At 39.5% G+C, this 21,001-nt stretch overlaps 1 protein-coding gene across 1 annotated transcript in view; it reads right to left on the reverse strand.

The window, feature by feature from the left end:
* Positions 1-8,801: 8,801 nt before the first annotated feature.
* The window catches only part of Dars1 (aspartyl-tRNA synthetase 1), a 63,493-nt gene continuing 51,293 nt past the window's right edge, over positions 8,802-21,001 (reverse strand). Inside the window, exons 10-16 of the mRNA XM_041648396.1 lie at positions 18,985-19,132; positions 17,107-17,253; positions 14,442-14,484; positions 13,589-13,669; positions 12,190-12,301; positions 11,965-12,036; positions 8,802-9,435 (exon numbers count right to left, since the gene is read on the reverse strand). Coding sequence (XP_041504330.1) covers positions 9,344-9,435; positions 11,965-12,036; positions 12,190-12,301; positions 13,589-13,669; positions 14,442-14,484; positions 17,107-17,253; positions 18,985-19,132 — 695 coding nt within the window. The 3' untranslated portion in view covers positions 8,802-9,343. The remainder of the gene's footprint in view (positions 9,436-11,964; positions 12,037-12,189; positions 12,302-13,588; positions 13,670-14,441; positions 14,485-17,106; positions 17,254-18,984; positions 19,133-21,001) is intronic.

Genomic DNA, 21,001 nt, shown 5'->3' on the forward strand with positions numbered 1-21,001 from the left:
TCTGAGTGCTGGGACTAAAGGTGTGCACCACGACTGTCTGGCAACTAGTTCTGAATCCTTCCTTATATGAGGGTATATAATTAGGAGAAACAGCAGAAAACCCAGAATGTAAAAAAGAACTATGGAGGTTGTAGGAAGAGCTCATGAAAGGAAGCTAGTAAGTCATAAGTGCACTAGAGGAAAGACAGTTAAAACGGGGAGGGGCTTCAGCTTGGGAGGGACAGGGAAGGCAAGGCAGAAGAAGAGTGAGGGAAGAGGGACAAAGAACACTAAGGATGCCGGGCGGTGGTGGCGCACTCAGGAGGCAGAGGCAGGCGGATCTCTGTGAGTTCAAGACCAGCCTGGTCTACAAGAGCTAGTTCCAGGACAGGCTCCAAAACCACAGAGAAACCCTGTCTCGAAAAACAACAACAAAAAAAAAAGGGCTGGAGAGATGGCTCAGAGGTTAAGAGCATTGCCTGCTCTTCCAAAGGTCCTGAGTTCAATTCCCAGCAACCACATGGTGGCTTACAACCATCTGTAATGATATCTGGTGCCCTCTTCTGGCCTGCAGGCATACACACAGACAGAATATTGTATACATAATAAATACATAAATAAATATTTAAAAAAAAAAGAACAAGCTGGGCGATGGTGGTGTATGCCTTTAATCCCAGCACTCAGTAGGCAGAGGCAGGTGGATCTCTGTGAATTCGAGACCAGCCTGGTTTACAAGAGCTAGTTCCAGGACAGGCTCCAAAGCTCGAAAAACCAAAAAAAAAAAAAAAAAAAACCCAAACAAAAAAAGAAAACACTAAGGATGACTGAAAAATTATGGCCTGTATATATATGAAAGTAATTTTTATGAAGTTATTCCACTTGAGGTGATAAAACGCCCTCCAAGAGCTATAGACTAATAAAAACTCCAATCCTAGGTGTAGTGGGAGCTGCAGGCTGCGTTTCCTGCCTCCCAGCTCCCAGCCGCCTGGCTAGCTTATGCCCCAAAATAACGAAACACAACTGTATTCATATAAGCACTGCTTGGCCCATTTCTATTAATGTGTGTAACACCACAAGGTGCACTTACCAGGAAGATTCTAGCCTATGTCCATCCTGGGTTGGAGCTTCATCGCGTCTGTCCTGGAGAGCAGCGGCCTTACATCTGAGCTCACTTCTCTTCTTCTTCCCAGCATTCTGTTCTGTTTACTCCACCCACCTACGCTCTAACCTATCAGGCCAAGCAGTTTCTTTATTACTTAACCAATGAAATCAACAGATTGATATATGACACTCCCACATCACCTAGGCATGAAAATCTTCTCTTCAAGTTGTTGGTCAGAGGAGTCCAAAGACTCCCCAAACAGTATATTTATTGTCCTTGACGGCAAAGCTCTATTGCTGCAGACATTGGAGTTGGAGAAAGGAGATGGTTCCAATGGCCCAGACCGACCCCCTCAACTATCATCCAGGCCCACATCCTAGGACTTGGGTTGGCCCACCCTAACAGTTGCCTAACTGAAAAACCTCCATGACTCAGGGCAACAACAGGATATCCAAGAGGAGTTTCCCTGAGGGCCCAGCCCAGTGATGATGGTGAACCAGAAACCAGAGGCCTTGTACCAGACCAACAACTCATCACGATGAACATTTTGTGGGTGGCACTGATTGGATAAAAGGGGTACACTGTGTGACATGCCACAGCTCCCGATGCCACTAGGATGAATGAAGGGGTGTTGGAAAGATGGAGGAGTGAGGTGGGTTTTTTGGTTGCTTTGTTTTGTTTTTGATTAATTTGGAGGACATACTGTAGGATGAGAGGTATATGAGGAGGGACTGGGAGATGAGCAGGATTGGAGTTCATAATCAATAAAGAATTATGTTTAATCCAGGACAGACTCCAAAGTTACAGAGAAACCCTGTCTCGAAAGACTAAAAAAAAGTTTAAAAAAGAAAGTCATTGGGGTTGGGGATTTAGCTCAGTAGTAAAGCGCTTGCCTAGCAAGCTCAAGGCCCTGGGATCAGTCCACAGCTTCAGAAAAAAAAAAAGATAGAAAGTCATTGTATGTATGTATGAATGTTTCAAAGAATAAAATATTAGAAAAAGGAGAAGAAGGAGGAAGAGGAAAAGGAGGAGGAAGAGGAGGAGGAGGAGGAGGAGACTAGAACTGACCTGGAAGCCTCCTCCCTGAAGACCCTCACCGTATGCAAGATGACAAGGGAGAAAAGTAATTAATAGTATCTTTTCCATCTGTAAAGTTTATGAACCATGACAATGACCAACATTGTAAAATATCCCTGAGGGTGTTACAATGGCACATCTATCTTTTGGTAACCAATAGACCTGTAATTGAACTTAAGGGTTACTCAATAGGGAGAGAATTCATGCCTGGTATTGGAAACCTAGGTATCTGTTTGTGATTGGTAATGTCATAGATTAGAAGAGAACTGTAGACAGAAGTTTCTGACCTACCTGGTCCTGCAGCTGTTCAGTCCCAAAGAAACATGCAGAGGCTTATATTAATTATAAACTGTTTGGTCTATTAGCTCAGCTTATTATTAGCTAGCTCTTACAACTTATATTAACTCATAATTCTTATCTATGTTTAGGCACATGGCTTGGTTCCTTTTCTCAGTAAGGTATTCTCATCTTGCTTCCTCTGCTTCTGGATGATGACTAGCTCTCTGCCTTTCCTCTTCCCAGAATTCTCCTAGTCTTGTTGTCCTACCTATACTTCCTGTCTGACTACTGGCCAATCAGCATTTTACTAGACCAATATAAGTGACAAAACTTTACAGTGTACAAACGCATTTTCCCACTGCAGAGAACCTACTATTGTCATTTTTCTAAGCCAGTATAAATTCCCAACTGCAGTCTAAGTACTTATCATTAAATCCACAGATAAGTGTAGCCCTCACCTCTCATCAAAGAAGCTGCATCTGAGGTAGACAGAGACATTGACCCAACTAGTCAAAATGCAGAGAACAACTGACCATGAGATGTCCATGCCCAGTTAGTACATCTACAAAACAACCTCTACATGTAAGGCTCAGGGAACAGCATGGAAGAGGAAGAAAGACTGTTACAAGCTAGAGGACCAGTACATCTGCTGTGAGAGTCTTCTATATGTGACAGGGAGCTGCATTCATGAAATCTTCACGTCACTTAAACAAGACCTACACACACACGCACACACACACACACACACACACACACAGAGAGAGAGAGAGAGAGAGAGAGAGAGAGAGAGAGAGAGAGAGAGCGCGCAGAGAACAACTTTGTGGAGTCAATTATTTTCTTCCACCTTTATGTGGTTTTTGAAGATTGAACTTCGGTCATCAGGCTTTCGTTATTCATTGAGCTCTCCTGCCAGTCTCTTGAAAAGCTTTTTGTATTATTGTTACTTAAAACACATTAAATTTTGTAAAAGTAAAATTATATCATTTCCCCTCTTCCCTTTCTTCCCTCTCAAATTCATGGCCTCTTTTGTTGTTACATACATATAAATATATAACTACTGAGTTAATTTAGTATTGCTTATGTTTTTTGTGATTTCAGGACTGACCATTTAGTATTGGATAACCAACTAGAGGGCTTATCCCTAGTAAAGACTCTATCTCCCACTCTCAGCATTCCTTAGTTGCCTGTAGTTCTGTCTAGGGAGTAGGACCCCCAAGAGAGATTTCCCTCTTTGTGTGTGTGTGTGTGTATGTTTTTCGAGACAGGGTTTCTAGTAGCTTTGGAGCCTGTTCTGGATCTCACTTTGTAGACTGTGCTGGTCTCGAACTCACAGAGATCTGCCTGTCTCTGCCTCCTGAGTGCTGGGATTAAAGGTATGTGCCACTACCACCCTGCAAGATTTTCCTCTTGCATGTTAACATGTCTCCTTGTTCAAGTCTTGTTTAGGCAGCCATGTTGAAGCATCAATGGGTGAAGTGTTCCTGACATTTCAAGGAGACAATCCCACAGCCAATTTCCTGGTCTCCTAGCTTTTTCATAGTTTTCCCATCCCCTCTTTTGCAAAGTTCTGTGAACCTAAGTACAGGAGTTATGTAATAGATGTGCCCATTGGAGCTGGGCATCTCACCAACTGTTGCTCTCTGCATTTTGACAGTTGTAGTTTCCTGTAATGGTCTCTGTTGGTAGCAAAGAGAAGTTTCCTTGAGGAGGGGTGAGCATGGGTAGAAGGACTACTATTTAGAATACAGTTGGGAACTATGTTGGCTTAGAAATGATGGTAGTAGGGAGCTGGAGAGATGGCTCAGTGGTTAAGAGCATTGCCTGCTCTTCCAAAGGTCCTGAGTTCAATTCCCGGCAACCACATGGTGGCTCACAACCATCTGTAATGAGGGCTGGTGCCCTCTTCTGGCCTGCAGATATACACACAGACAGAATATTGTATACATAGTAAATAAATAAATATTTAAAAAAAATAAACGCTTCATAAGAGCAAAAAAAAAAAAGAGAAATGCTCTCCTCTAAGATCTGTGCCTCACTATTGCACTCATAGGGGTATCTTGCTGTGCTGTTGTTATTGTGGTTCAAAAGCATCATGGCAGGGTAGGAATATTGACTGCATATATAGCACTTTATGGTTCTATGAAAGCTAGTCCCCAGGAAGACTTTCATGTCAAATCCAGCTTGGATCCTCTGAGTTGTGTGAACGAACTGTCTTTAGCAAGAGGGTCTTACCCTCAACCTCTGAGAGGCAACAAAAGGAAACAGTACTAGCCTATAGTGTTTTGGGAGTCTCTTGCACTCTTTTGACCAAAAACTCAAAATGCTGTTTCTCATGCCTGGTATTTGGCTTTGATATAGTGTATGGCTCTTGGGGGAGATCAGTCAGTCCCAGTGGCATGACATCATTTAAACGACATATATATGATGTGGTATTCCCCTTTGAATGCTGTGACTACCACTGGTTAATAAAGAAACTGTCTTGGGCCTTTACAGAGCAGAATAGAGAGAGGTAGGTAAAGAAAACTAAACTGAATGCTGGGAGAAAGAAGGTGGAATGAGAAGTCATGGAGCTGCCAAAGACAGACATGCCAAAACTTTGCCCCATAAGCCACAGCCTCATGGCGATATATGGATTAATGGAGATGGGTTAATTTAAGATATGAATTAGCCAGAAATATGCTTAAGCTATTGGCCAAACAGTATTGCAAATAATATAGTTTCTGTGTGGTTATTTCAGGGCTGAGCAGCCAGAAACAAACAAGTGGCCTCTTACTACATATGTATATGCACATGCATGCACTTATACAGATGTTATGTAATTTTAGTTAAATAATAGTGTTACCCTATGGCTTTCCCAAATATCTTTAGTATTTATTCTCTACCTCATTTTTTCTATCTCTACATGTTCTCTCTCATCTATGTGAGAATATAACCTGGAACACCCAAGGCACTAGGAAGGTAAAAAGGTATCATGGGGCACGGGAGTGGTAGAGGTGAATAGCAGGGTATATGTGATATCATTACTTTAAAGTTATTTTATTCCATTGTATTGATGTGGGAGTGTCATATATCAATCTGTTGATTTCATTGGTTAAGCAATAAAGAAACTGCTTGGCCCTGTGGGTGGAGTAAACAGAACAAAATGCTGGGAGGAAGAGGAAGTGAGGTCAGACTCCACAGCTCTTCTCTCGGGAGCAGACGCCTGAGAGAGACGCCATGCCCTGCTCCTGGGCAGACACACGCCATGAAGCTCCAACCCAGGATGGACTAGGCTAGAATCTTCCCGGTAAGACTGGTTCTCACAGATTATTAGAGATGGGTTGATCGGGATGTGAGAATTAGCCTGTAAGTGCTAGAGCTAAAGGGCCAAGCAGTATTTAAAAGAATACAGTGTCCATGTAATTATTTCCGGTATAAAGCTAGCCAGGTGGTGGGAAGCAGCCCCGCCGCTCCTATTACTACATTGTATAATATACAAGCAAAAGACCAGTAAGACAAAAATACCCAAATAAAGCAATGCTACAAAGAAATCCCACTGAGTTCGTTTTGAGTTGTTGATCAATGCTGGGTATGGGACCTACCCTTTTGTGTGGTTAATATACCCAAAGAAACTCTACTAGAGAAAATATTTTTTCCTTTACAATCCTGTGTGTATCAGTCCTGTTGTGTCTGGAAGACTGTTTCCTTGATGTCGCCCATCTCCTTACAATCCCTTATAATTTCCTCTTATAAGTCTTCCTCCTCTTCCATATAGCTTCCTGAACTTTGAAGGGAGGGGTTTGGTAAAGATCCATTTACTATTTATTTAGTGTTCCAAAATCTCTCACTCTCTGTACATTGTCCTATTGTGGGTTTCCATGTTAGTCCCCATCCATTACAAGAGGAAGCGTCTCTGATGATAAGGCTATTTCCCCCCCTTTGAGACAGGGTTTTACTATGCAGCCCTGGCTGAAATAAAACTTTAGATGCTTCTGCCTCCACCTTTCTAGTATGTATTATAAAGGTGTGTATCACCAGACCTGGATAATCAGCAGGAAAACATTGATACTCTGTTTTTGAGACAGTATGTTGTAGCTCAGAAATTCCCTTTGTATCTGAGGATAGTCTTCAACTTCTGATCTTCCTGCTTCTATCCCTAAATGTTAGGTTATAGGTATACACTCCAGTGCTTGGGGATCAAAACTAGAGCTTCATACAAGCCCTCTACCAATTGTGTTGTAGCTCTAAGCCTTTGACTGCTGGTTTCTAGAATGGCAGAGCAGAGCAGTACCTTCACATTTCCAGGGACATTTCCTTCATGTGTCTCCTAACTGGTGTCAACTCTTTGGGAACATAGACATCTAGACCTACAGACTCTAGCAATAGGATGAACAAATGCAACTGAATCCCACACTGGGAGATACAATGAGTAGTGACTCCTGTACTTCTGTAGAAGGAGCTGCAGCTCCCGCTCGGCTAGCTTAGCCCCAGAAATAACAACACACAAATTGTATTCACTTAAACACTGCTTGGTCCATTAGCTCTAGTCTCTTACTGGCTAACTCTCATATCTTGCTTTAACCCATATCTAATAATCTGTGTAGCACCACAAGGTGGTGGCTTACCAGGAAGATTCTAGTATACGTATATCTTGGGCTGGAGCTTCATCACCTCTGACCCAGAGAGGAGAGGCATGGCGATTGCCTCACTTCCTCCCAGCATTCTGTTGTCTACTCTGCCTAATTTTCTGTCCTATCAAAAGGGCCAAGGCATTTCTTTATTAACCAATGAAACAACAGATAGAGACCCACCTACATCATACTTCTGTATCCTGAACCCTGCAGTTCACTTAATGACTATAAATTTTAAGTTGCTTGCAAAGATGTATGGTGCCCTCTCCATGCACAAGTTTCTTCATGGTGGTATTGGCAAAGCCTTCACAAAGTCCTATTATCACTCTGTTATAAAGCAGGAGCGTTCTAACTTTTTGATGTTTCTGTTTGGTCAAAAGTGAGACCCCAGTCCTCTTAACACCCCTATATACAGAGGTTGGAATGTAATAGTGAGTTGGAAATGTCACTCCCAGCCTGCCAAGTGTTGACCACTCCCACAGGATATTTAGGGTTGCACCAGAACAAGGAACATGTGGTTTTGGGTTTGCATGTGTGTTCCCTCTGTCTTTTCCTCACCATGCTCTCCCGGCCACCCAGGACTGTGCCATCTATTTTTTTTTTTTTCCGAGACAGGGTTTCTCTGTGGTTTTTGGAGCCTGTCCTGGAACTAGCTCTTGCAGACCAGGCTGGTCTCGAACTCACAGAGATCCGCCTGCCTCCGCCTCCCAAGTGCTGGGATTAAAGGCGTGCGCCACCAACTGTGCCATCTATTAAACATGGGCATTTAATTTGGTTTGATCTGGTCTGATTAGAGTTCTTTTTTATCAGTGGAGCAGTTTGTCTTAAGATTTTCCTAACAGTTTCAATTATGATGTCATCTACAAATGTGGTGGGCCACATTCACAGCTATTTACTGGCACATAGATTCCCTCTTTTCCCTCCACAGGGTCTCTCAGCAGAGGTCCATGAGAGGTAGAGATAAGGGGATAAAGGGCATGGCTGGCTTGGGGACTTGAAGCTTTGGGTTCACCTATAGTCAATCTTGAAAAAGCACATAAAGGAGTTTAGCTAAAAGTCAGTTCCTGATCTACAAACCCCCAATGTATTATTTTTACTTTGTGGTAAAGTAGGACCCAACCTAAACTATTTAACACAGGGTTTCAATGTTGGCACACCAAGTTTTATGAGCCCTATCATTGTCTCTGGAACAAGCTTCACAGGCAGGAAAGAAAATGTCATGGAACATGTGTTGTGTCTAGGCTAAGGTACTCTGCTACCCCTTTCCAGGTGGGAAGTGTCTGGCAGCACCAGCTTCTACAAATGGATGTTTTCTCTAGGAATGGTGCTACGGCAGAGCACAGCATCAACTCCTGCTTTGGCAGATAGAACAATGGAGGTGTGCCCAGTATACAGTGATCATGACAGACCAGGTCATACTGTTGCCAGTGCTTCTTCGTGGTACATTCTCTCTCAATGCAACCAATACACTCTAAGATATTTACATGTTTGCATGTTTCGGTCACTCTCCTATGAGCTTTCTTTTCTTTTGAGACAGACTTTCATGTAACAGAGAATGATCTTGAACTGCTGGCCCTCTTGTCCACACATCCCTAATGCTAGAATTACAGGCACACACTGCCACGTGCCCTTGGCCCTGCAGCACTTTTCATGTCTAATATTTACATAAGGCTAGTTTACTTTTTATTCCCAATGTAGACATGCCAACAACCAGTTATAAAATCAAATTTCTACAAAGTCACACAAAACTAATATTAGCTTTAAGGTTTTATTGAATTCCAACATCAGAACTGAAGTGTTTTGGTGTTACTGTTTCTAGCCAGTGTTCTCACTTGCCTCACATGATTGCTGCAGATAACTTTAAACTCATACTCTAATTTTCTGTGACATATCTATCTTATATATGTTAAAATCTTGGTTATTTCTCCAATTTCTTTTTCTCAATGTCATCATTTAAAAGTCCAAATACTGAAAATTTAGGATATTAGTATTGTGGCTACCATAATATAGAAAAGAAAAAAAATTATACAATCTTAAACTGCTTAAAAGTCTCCTTAACATTTCCTATAGTGATAGACTATGAATTTTCACCATAGAAATTTCTATTAAAATGTTCAACCATGTCCTACTGAAACATATCTGAAGTTCAAAATGTTTTTTCTTAAATTAATTTGTACTGAAGTATTTAATAAAGAATCATGGCACTTTAGTAAGACAGTTATTTTACTGCATATCTTAACTACCTCAGGTGTAACCTGATCAACAACAGATTACTAGAGAGAATAAAAAGCGTGGTTTAAGGCGTGAGTCGTTTGGGGTCACGAGGGAACATCGATGTCTGACGTACATTATGCAATCCTAAGAACAGCATCGTCACTCTTTCCAACCCTGTGAATAAGAAAATGACAGTTAATCCTTTTTGAAAACCTCTCATTTGCCAGTTATACTATCTTTTTGGTGGAACATATTATTTTATAAAGCATCTCTCATTAAAAAAAAGAAAAAACCCACAAAATTCTATATTTCGTAAATATTCTTTTCCTTCCTCCCTGGATATAGGCATTCACCAATCTATTCTCTGCTTCTGAACTTGACTACTCTAAAATACCAGCGAAGTAGAATCATAGAGAATTAGCCCTTTTGCTAATTTATTAATTTATTTATCATTCATTCATATATCATCTCCACAGTTCATCTATACTTCAGAACACAACAAAATTTCTTTCTTTCTTTTTCAACTGTGTAACAAACAGCCTTGGCTGCCCTGGAGTTTGCTTGCGCTCTCTCTCTTTCTCTCTCTCTCTGTAGACCAGGTGACTTCAAACTCAGAGATTCTACCTCCTAAGTGATGAGATTGAAGGTGTTTACACCACACCCTGCAAAATTTCTTTCTTTTTAACACTGATTGGCCATATAGATTAAAGACCTTATTCCAGAAATTCAGATGTTCTAAAATCTAAATATTTGGTAGCATCAAAGCAGCCAATGGTAAAGTCTATAAAATAATTCTAAAAGCCAAGAAAATACAAGTCTGGTCCCGATCATGTCACACAGAGGATCCGTATCCAACACCACATTCTGCTGGTCCATTTACCCATGATGGACACCCAGCTGCATCCATGTCTCAGCCACTATGAAGATGTATATATATGCATAAATACTTCTTTGGTGTGTCATTTCCAATTCTTTCGGGCACACACACAAAATTGGAATGATAAATCACATGGCAAGTCTTTAGGGTATAAACACAGAAGTGGACTATTGGTTCCTATGATAAATGAATCTCTATTTTTAAAGAACTATAATCCTATTTTCTGCAGTGGGCAAACAGCCTCCACATTCATCCTAGTGCTAATTATTGTATGTTAAGATAGTAGCCATCCTAGCTGTGTGAAGGTATACTTCACCAATGACTGCTCATGCCTGCTCATGCGCTCACCAACCACCTGCATCCTCTTTTGGAGACATTTCTATTCAGGTCCTTTGCCCATTTTGAACTCGAATTTTATTTATTCTGGATATTAATCTCTTATCGCATATATAACCTGTAAATATTTGTTGCCGCTATGCGGGCTGTCGTTTTACAGTCTCTCTCTTTGTTTAAACATGTCTGTGTGTGCACGTGTCTTCAGGAGCCTGCAGGGTCATCAGATCTGGAGCTGAAGTTTCAGGTGACTGTGAGCCCCTGATGTGGTACTAGGAACTCAACCTCCAGTGGTCTGAAAGAGTAGCAAGTACTCTTAACTTTAGCCATCTCCCCAGCCCCTATTTACTTTCTTTCCCCAATTGCCCCCTGCTTCCAAAGTTGGTGCTGGGGATCAAATGAAGGAACTTTGCAGACAAGGCACGCATTGAGTTATATACTACAATTGCCTTTCCCCACTTTTAAATGCTGAGGTCAAACCCAGTCTTGTACTTGTTGTGCAATTAAGTATTTTTTATGCACAAAGTTTAAAATTTTTCCCTAAACTAAATTTTGCTATTAATCATCTTGATATGTGTGCCATAGGTACTATAACTAAGAAAACATGCCAAGGGCTGGAGAGATGGCTCAGTGGTTAAGAATACTGCCTGCCCTTCCAGAGGTCCCGAGTTCAGTTCCCAGCAACTACATGGTGGCTCACAACCATCTGTAATGAGATCTGGTGCCCTCTTCTGGCCTGCAGGCATACATGCAGACAGGATACCGAGAATACTGTATACATAATAATAAAAAGAAAAAGAAAAGATGGCCAAATTCAATATCCTGATGCTTTTGCTCTGTTTTCTTCTAACAGTTTTTTAGTGTTAGACCTTTCATTTAGGTCTTTGATTCATTTTGGATTACTGCTTTTATCTGGAGTGAGGTAAGGGTTTAACTTTATTCTCTGACATGTAATATCAATTTTGTTCTAATCACTGGGGAAAATTACCATTCTATGATCTTTAAAAATTATTTTATTTACATAAATATATGTGAGTACATGTGAGTTTATGTGCCCTACTATGTGTGCAGGAGCCTGCTGAGGCCAAAAGAAGAAATCAGGTCCCCTGAAACTGGAATTTTAAATGGTTGTGATCTGCTACATGGGTGTTGTGAACTGAACTCAGGTCCTTTGCAAGAGCAGCAAGTTCTCTTAACCACTGAGCCGTCTTTCTAGGCCTCTTCTATAGCCTTTAACTTGTTCTTCACTTGCGTTTATAGAATTATTTATGGGCTGGAGAGATGGCTCAGCGGTTAAGAGCATTGCCTGCTCTTCCAAAGGTCCTGAGTTCAATTCCCAGCAACCACATGGTGGCTCACAACCATCTGTAATGAGGTCTGGTGCCCTCTCCTGGCTTGCAGGGATACACACAGACAGAACATTGTATACATAATAAATAAACAAAGTTAATATTAAAAAAAAAAGAATTATTTATAAGTAACAGCAGTATTACCAATGCCTCCACCAGCATGAGGAGGGGCTCCAAATCGGAAGGAATCAATGTAAGCTTTGATTTTCTCCAAATCTATAAAAAGAAAACAGAATTTATCATTTTACCATAAAAGAGGTATTACTACAGTGAAGATCTGGGGGAAAATGACTTATGAGACATCTTTAAGATGTTTACAATGCATTATTTTCATAAGACACACAGTTCCAGATATTTCAAATTACTTACCAATTCCATGATGCAAAGCTCTCTCTGTTAGCAACTGAGGATCATGTATTCTTTGTGCTCCAGACAGTATTTCTTCTCCTCTCATGAACATGTCATAAGAGTTGGAGTGTTTCTGCAGAAGAAAAATGAATGAACCTCCACTATTCTTCAAGTACTATGTGATCACACTTTCCCATGATAAACATGTGGGGAGAAAAATCCATGCTGTCTTTCCCTAGTTAATGGCTATCCGTCAACACCATTTCCTCTTTATGGCAGAACTGCTAAGGGCAGTTTTTGTTCTCTGTTTAGATTTCCATTTTCTCTTTACCACACCGCCTACTAACCAGAATACCACATCTAAAGCCGTGGTGCTGCTTTTTATTTTACTTTATGCCTAAAAAGTTTTGAAATATGACATAAATTTTGGTCAATTGTGAATGTAAATTACCAATAAATAAGTAGTCTATTTTAGAAAACTTGTAAGGAAAGTTAAACTAAAACTGAATTAACCTATGCTTAACTTGACACCACCAGTTTTAACTTTCACATAAACAATGGCTCCGATTCCGAGATCACTTCAACATTACCTGTAATTTGTTATAAATGCTGACCTCTAAACCTGCCCCTATCAATGATTAGGAACTGTAAGAGTAGGGCTCAGCATTTGTGTTTCAAAACCCCTCCAGTCTGGTGCTGGTGGTGTACACCTGGGAAGCCGAGGCAGGCAGACACCTGAGTCCCAGGCCAGCTTAGGCTACACTGCACATTCTAGGTCAATCAGAGATACTCAGTAAGACTTTATATTAGGGAAAAAAGAGAAAACAAACAAAACAAAACAAACCCCAAGTTCTCTAGAGGGTTCATGTATACTAAGGGTTGGGAAATACTGAAAAACAAAAATCCATAAGATCATCTGGATTACTAAATATAAAATAAGCTTTCATTTTCTTCAAATCTATCAAATGAAAACACAACTTACCACCTTAGTGTAAAAATTAGAAAGGTGAATCCCCAGTTCAAAGTCAAAAGAGATCCTCCCTAACCTCTGAGTATCTAGTGCTATATTTAGCATCTATAATACCAATAAATCTTTTTTTTTTAAGATTTATTTATTATGTATACAACATTCTGCCTCCATGTATGCCCGCACGCCAGAAGAGGGCGCCAAATCTCATTACAGATGGTTGTGAGCCACCATATGGTTGCTGGGAATTGAACTCAGGACCTTTTGGAAGAACAGCCAGTGCTCTTAACCGCTGAGCCATCTCTCCAGCCCACCAATAAATCTTTAGGAAAATTGATGTAGGAATAGGATTTAATTTAGGTTCTCAAGACTAATTTTGTACAGCATTCAAATATGGTTACTAGAAAGTTCTTTCTTCCCCACAAATAGGTGATTTGAGATTAAATTACTCACAGGATTTCTTGGGTCAGGCATGGTATAGAAAGGTCTTACAGCCAATGGATATTTATCAAGAACATAAAAGTCTGTATCATACTATTAAAAGAAAGAAACTGTGTTAAGTATTTACCATATTTTATGGAAAATTTAAGTATTAATTATTATATTAATATAATCCCCCCCTGAATTATTTCCCTAATAAACACAGCTTTTTGTTTAAATATCTAAGTAAAATTGGGTAATGTTCTTCAAATGGAAGCTACTGAAATAAAAGTTACAGTGTTTAACATTTTCTTACTACCTCACAAGCTTAGGTAAAAAGAAATAACACTCCAACTTTTATTTGATTACATTCCCCTTTGTTAAAACTGATGGGAGAGAATGGCAGCAGAGTGGCGATTGCTGAAAGAGCAAGCTCAAGTTCTGGCTAACACTGTAGACTTCAGAAAAAGCTCAACCAGCAGGGGGAGCTCAAAGACTTTCTAAACATTAAATTAGTGTCCTATTAAAAAGAACACAACTAGGCTAAGCTTTATGTCCTTCGGCTTTAGTTCTAGAAAATAAGAGCAAGAGTGCACAGGTAAGACCTTCTGTAGTTTAGCGCCCTTTCTCACTAATCTGACAATCTCAAGTGTCCTTTAGAGGTACTTCAGTATGACTGCACAAATGTCACACACCGAATTAATCAAATTGTTGGTCAAAATCTGCCTAAATGCCCCCCCCCCCCCCCAGGAACAAAAGTACCGTTCACTTCACTAACTCTGGAAACATACCACAGTAAGAAGATGATAGAATATTCTGCTATTGCTGCCTCTTCTTAAGGTACATTTCAGATTAAACAACAACAACAAAAAAGAAAACATCCTACCTTTTCCTTCACCAAACGACCCAACAGCTTTTCATTTGGTGTACTGAAAAAAAGACACATGAAACTAGTGTTTGAAGGTGAAACAGAAAGTTTTTTATTTTGGTTTTTAGAGACAGAGTCTCTCTGTGTAATATCCCTGGTTGTTCCAGAACTCCCTCTGTAGACAAGGCCAGCTTCAAACTCACATAGATCAATCTGCCTCTGCGTGTTAGGATTAAAGATGTGTGCCACCACCACCCAGCTTAACACAAACGTCTTAGCTTTTTAATATTTGTATTAATTGTGTGTCTGTGAGTGGGTGCTGGAGTTACACAGAGAGTTGTGAAGCAGCCTGATATAAGTGCTGGAAACTAAACTCACATATCTGGAAGGGCAGTCAATAGTTCTTAAACCACCGAACCATTTCTCCACTCCCAAGTAATAACTTAAAATACTTTTTAAATTAGTAAGGCTCCTTTTAATTTGAGGTTCTTAAAGAAAAATAAAACTTGGCTCAAACACACTGTCAGCTATCTGCGCCTTTCTAAGACAAGCATTTCAGGAAGCCACCTACAGGCTCACCTCCCTCAGATACTTGGTGCACATACACACTGCTCCAACCTTTTCAACCAGGCAGAATTAAACACTCCATTGATCCAGAAACAGGAGGGAAACTTTACTGTTTTACTGTACTGTTTTCACTTTACTATAATTATGTGAAATAAAAATCCAGTTGGCCAGCATTGGAGGATTTTGTTATTAAATAGTCTCTTTTTTTTTGTTACTTCACAAAGGTTTGTAATATGACTATACCCATGTCCTTAAAGGCAATCTGGGGCCAACAGGTACCTTCTTTAGCACCTATGTCACTCAACAATTCTCAAGATGCCTAAAATATGCTGCTTAAATTGAACTAATTATAAAATTTATGGCTTCTTTTAGCAATAAAGGGTATGCTGAAAAATCGTATTCTTCTTAATAAACAAATAAATAATGGACTAGGAGTAAAGTATATTTTGCGGGGGGGAAGAAAAGACAACCACCACATTTCTCTTCCACATATCTACTATGTACTATTGTGATGACTTAACTATTTTAATCAGGAATCTCTGAATGAAATGTATATTGATAGCAACTTTCTATCTTTAGTATGCAATTTATTCCTAAATTGTAAGGAGTAGAATTAGATTTAGATAACAAAATACAGCATACTGACAACATATAGACATTAGTATTTCTATGCCCAATCCTGTATGAATGAGTTAGAATTTTCTTTACCCTTAAAAGGGAAGTAACATTACAAATAAAAATCATACGCAAAAGCCGGATGTGGTGGTGCATGCTTTTAATTCCAGCACTTGGGAGGCAGAGGCAGGTGGATTTCTGTGAGCTCAAGGTTAGCCTGGTCTACTAGTCAGCTGCAGGTCAGCAAGGGCAGACAGAAACTGTTGCAAACAACCCACCAAACCAAACCAGAGAAAACTCTCCTCATTCTTCTTTGTGCTATATTACTAGGGATTGAAAATAGGGTCTTACGTAAGATAAGTAAGCCTCTACCACTGAGCCATGCCTTCTACTCCTTCACCTATAAATTATATATAGCCATGGCTGTCCTGGATCTCACTAAATAGAACAGGCTGTCCTTGAACTCAGAGGCCCACCTGCCTCTGCATCCTGAGTGCTGGGATTACAAGGTGTACTCCACCATATCTATCTATCTATCGTTTTTCAAGGCAGGGTTTCTCTGTTTAACAGTTCTGGATGTCCTGGACCTTTCTTTCACTGAGATCCACTGCCTCTGCCTCCGAAGTGCTGGGATTAAAGGCGTGCGCCACCACTGCACAGCAAAATATTTTTAAAATATTTAAAAATACTGAAATATTTTATTTTATGTGTGACTGTTTTGCCTGCATATATGTATGTGTACTACATGAATGCCTGGTGTCCTGTAAGGCCATGAACTGATCACCTAGAAGAGGATTTACAGATGGTTGTAACCCACCATCTGGGTACTGGGACCAAGACCTAGATCCTCTGAAAAGTAAGCAAGTGTTTTTAACTGCTGAGCCACCTCTCCAGTCCTTAACATGTTTATTTATTTATTAAAAGATTATTTATTGCTGGGTGGTGGTGGTGCATGCCTTTTATCCTAGCACCCGGGAGACAGAGGTAGGCAGATCTCTATGAGTTTGAGGCCAGCCTGGTCTACAAGAGCTTGTTCTAGGACATCTAGGGCTGTTACACAAAGAAACCCTGTCTTGAAAAACAAACAAACAAAAAGAAATTTGCCTGCATGTGTTCTGAAAGAATAGCAAGACTCTTATTCTCTGAGTCATCCCTCCAAATCTCCTTTTCATTCATTTTGAAGCTGCTCAGACTGGCCCAACACTTGTTCTGTATCCCAGGCAAGCTTTGCACTGGTAAACCTCTTGCCTACCCTCCTCCTGAGTACTTGAGATTACTGGCCTGTGCCACTAGATTTGTCTTCTGAAAGGTTATAAATAGGGAGCAAAATGAAAAGTTAACAAAATTACTGAAGCCTATGCAAACAATATTAAATATATTTTATAATCTTTATTATGTAAAGCAGTATTATACAATATATCAAAGTTAACAGTAATCTGTTAGGCAAAATACATTAAGCCTAGGCATAAAAGTTAAAAAAAGAAAAAAGTTCGACACTAACCTTAGATCTTCCTCATCGCCCATTTCAACTCCCGCTTCTCTAAGCATAGCCAAAGCTTCACAATACTCCAGTCTTAGAGTTGGCTCCAAAAATTTGAAGGGCTCACATGGGAACTGTTTATTCACAGTTTGAATTTCAGTCTGAAACCTGTATGTTCAATGTTTCAGTTAATAAAACGTTAGTTAAATGTTTCTTCCACAAGAGGTCACTGTAAGCAATATACGATATCAGTCTTTTTTTTTTTTTCTTTTTTTTTTTTTGGTTTTTCGAGACAGAGTTTCTCTGTGGTTTTGGAGCCTGTCCTGGAACTAGCTCTTGTAGACCAGGCTGGTCTCGAACTCACAGAGATCCGCCTGCCTCTGCCTCCTGAGTGCTGGGATTAAAGGCGTGCGCCACTACCGCCCGGCACGATATCAGTCTTTGAACCTATGACTGTACCAAAAGAAGCGTCCTCAAATTTTTAAGAATAAAGTACTACTTATAATACTTAATTCCATTTCTTTGTTTCAAGTTTTTTATTTTTTCCAAATCACAGTGGCATCAAAGGATTAAAATTTTTATTTACAACTCCTATCAGTTAACATTGTTAGAAACAAAAATATATATTCTGTGAGGCATTTAAAAAAATCTGCTTTTAATCATTAATCATTTCTTTCCATCTAGGAAGAGGACACTAAAAAGTGTTTGCCTTGTTCTGCCATTCCCACCATGCTTTCTAGGATATTTAGGTACTACTTCCCTCCTTCTATGATGTCTCCACAATACCTGCACAAATTATAACTGCAGAGAACTGTGTTTCAGTAGTGAAGGATTCTTTCTTTCTTTCTTTTTTTTTTTTTTCTGAAACAGGGATCTCACTGTGCAGTTCTGGCTGGCCTCACACTTGTAATCCTCTCTGTCACGATCTCAAATGCTGCCATTTAAAGGTGTATCCCACTATACCTGGCTTATTTAAATAAGACCTAAAAAAAGCATATTTTTGCTCAAATGTTTATGGATGAGATGATAATAGACTTGATTCAAATAGAGGCAAGGGAAATAGGCACAATAAAATTTTTTAGCCATACATTGGCAATGACTAAAACAAGGTACTAAGCACACAGGGTTTGTGAGGAGGCTTAGTGTCCCTAATTTAAAAACTTTTTAAAAATAAGAGCTGGAGAGATGGCTCAGTGGTTATAAGCACATATTTCTTTAGCAGAGGATCTAAGTTCAGTTCCCATTACCCACATTAGGTGGCTTATAGCCACCTGTAACTCTAGTTTTAGAGAAATTGACACCTTCTAGACTCTGAGGACATTTGCATTCATATATAAACATACTACCTCCACATACACATAACTAAAAAGCAAAAAAAAAAAAATCCGTATTCCCATATGGGATTATAAGTGTGTGCCACACCTGGTACAGTCGTTGATTTGGAAATGACTGTTCCTTTGTTTATCCCTACTCATGTCTCTCAATGCTTGGAGTCATTGATAGTTCTTTACCGATATATTACTCTGCAGCATAAACATGAGTGGAATATGGCACAAGCCTGACAGTCTAAATTACAAGGGACATAACAACAAATGGTTTCCAAATAATCTGTAAAATATAGAAAAAAGGCTGTTTTTCAAACTGGTGCCTTATGTTTACTAAAGAGGTTAGCAACAAAATTATTTGAGTCCATATAATTAGACACATTAATCTTGGTTCATTTCAAACACTCATATTAGAGAAAGAATAGATATCTAGAACAAGTTTTGGAAACTTTCTTAAACTATACAAGAAACTGTATTATTCCCTATCACTCCCCAACCAAAAAACAAAACAAAACAAAAAAAACTGCAATTATTTTGAAATTGAAGCCATTTCAAGACATTAAATAATTTTAACCTTTCTTGAAGTCCTTTGAATATTTGCACCAAGGTATCAGCAATTTCTTCTACAACTTCATGGTAATGATAATTAAAAGCCATTTCAATATCCAAACCAACAAATTCAGTCAGATGTCTATGGGTATTGGAGTCTTCGGCTCTAAAAACTGTTAACCAAAGAAAAATAGTACAGTATTTTAAGTCTTGGGTAAATGAGAACTTAAATGCAGAACTGTACTTGGTAGTGCCCTAGGTGGTACTATTATCCCAGGCCCACAGGGTGAGACGGAGCACTGATAAGCCATCTGTTACAGCATTCTCCTATACAGCAAGTTCATTACAAACTCCCAAGTCCTAGAGAAAAGCAGAACCAAATGCAAATTAATAAAAGACGCTCTTGAGAACCCCTAGGGAATGCAAGATCCTGAGGCACCATCTCAATAATTAAAAACAGACTCAATTATGACTAATATAGTTTGTCTCCATTTTATTAAAATATGGCTCAAGCAAAATGAAACTGCATATATGAAGTAACATTATACGCGTTCCAGCAGCTCTCAGTCCCGCTCCTATGCTCTCTGCAACTCCCCTGCAGTCTTTCACTGCTCTTTCCTAAAAGACATCCATGCTTGGAAACTCACAACTCTCAAACGACTAATATAACAAGATATAAAATGACAAAGTCTAAAACCTTTACGCTTTTCAACTTAATCTTAGTACTTCCAATTTCTAACCACCCTTATTTGTTTTCTTTTGTAGTTCATGCTTTCTACTTATCCTGTTCCCTGTACTAGAACATTATTTCAGTTTTTATATACTCTACTAGGGCCTTAAAACCCACTTTAGTTTGAATTTTCTTTCATGGTGACTCCAGCAAACAATCTTTCTACTGCGAATTGTATAGCACATTCTGCTTCTTTTTCTTTTGAGACAAGGTCTCACTTAGTAGCCTTGACTGTCTGAAACTCACAATGATCCTCCTGTCTCAGCCTCTTAGGTGCAAGGTTATAGGTATGAGCCACCACATGGCTCCCTGACACAGACTTAAAGATGATGTATAATCATGGAATTATTTTGAAATTCATTGGCTTATTCCCCGTGATTGCTCTATGCATGTGTGACTTATTCAGTAACAGAAGCAGGAATTAACATGTTTCCTTCTCACTCAAGGCACAATCTCTAAACCAGGAATACAGCAATTATCTGGGTGCTTTGAGAGCCGAGCCTCAGGTTTCACAACAAATGTACTACATGAACTTGCATTTATATCCCTATCGGCATCTGATGAGTGTTGCTGATTCTTCTAAGGACATGGCACCCAGCCTTAAGAATATGTATACAATATACGCCTGGTAAATAATAACTTCAGAAAATTAAAACATTAAAAAAAATTTTAAGACAGGATTTCTCTGTGAACAGTCCTGGCAGTCCTGGAACTTGCTTTGTAGATCAGGGTGGCCTTGAACTCTCAGAGATCCATCTGCCTCTGCCTCCCAAGTGCTACCACCATCTGATTAAAATATTTAATTTTTGTGCCAACTTCTCTATTAGCAAAAGTTTAAGCTTTGTTAAATTATCAAAAAACATATATAAAATAATTTGTTAAGTTAAAAAACTATTTCATCTATCTTATGTATATAGATGTTTTGCCTGCATGTACATCTGTGCATCACGTGCTTGCAGTGCCTACAAAGGCCAGAAGCAGGGACCATATGCCCTGGAATTGGAATTCTAGCTGGCCCTCTTACAGAGGACCTAGGTTTTATTCCCAGCAAGTGTAAGGGAACTCACTAAGACTCACCTGCTGCCGAGGTGAAATTAAAGATGTCTATCACCTGACTAGTCCTCAAATCATGTATTTTTAAAACACATATCTCACTCTCACACACATGTTGTCATTTCTACTTTTTAGTATTTTTTTCTTTTTGGTTTTTGTGGAATTGAACTGAGTCTTGAACATAGTAACATAACAAAAGCTCTATCACTGAGCCAACTGCATCACTAGCTCTTAAATTTTATTATATAGTCAGCAGATA

This window comes from Microtus oregoni, unplaced genomic scaffold, assembly GCF_018167655.1.
Source record: "Microtus oregoni isolate MIOR12 unplaced genomic scaffold, Mior012 000003F_ref0000135, whole genome shotgun sequence".
Taxonomy (NCBI): domain Eukaryota; kingdom Metazoa; phylum Chordata; class Mammalia; order Rodentia; family Cricetidae; genus Microtus; species Microtus oregoni.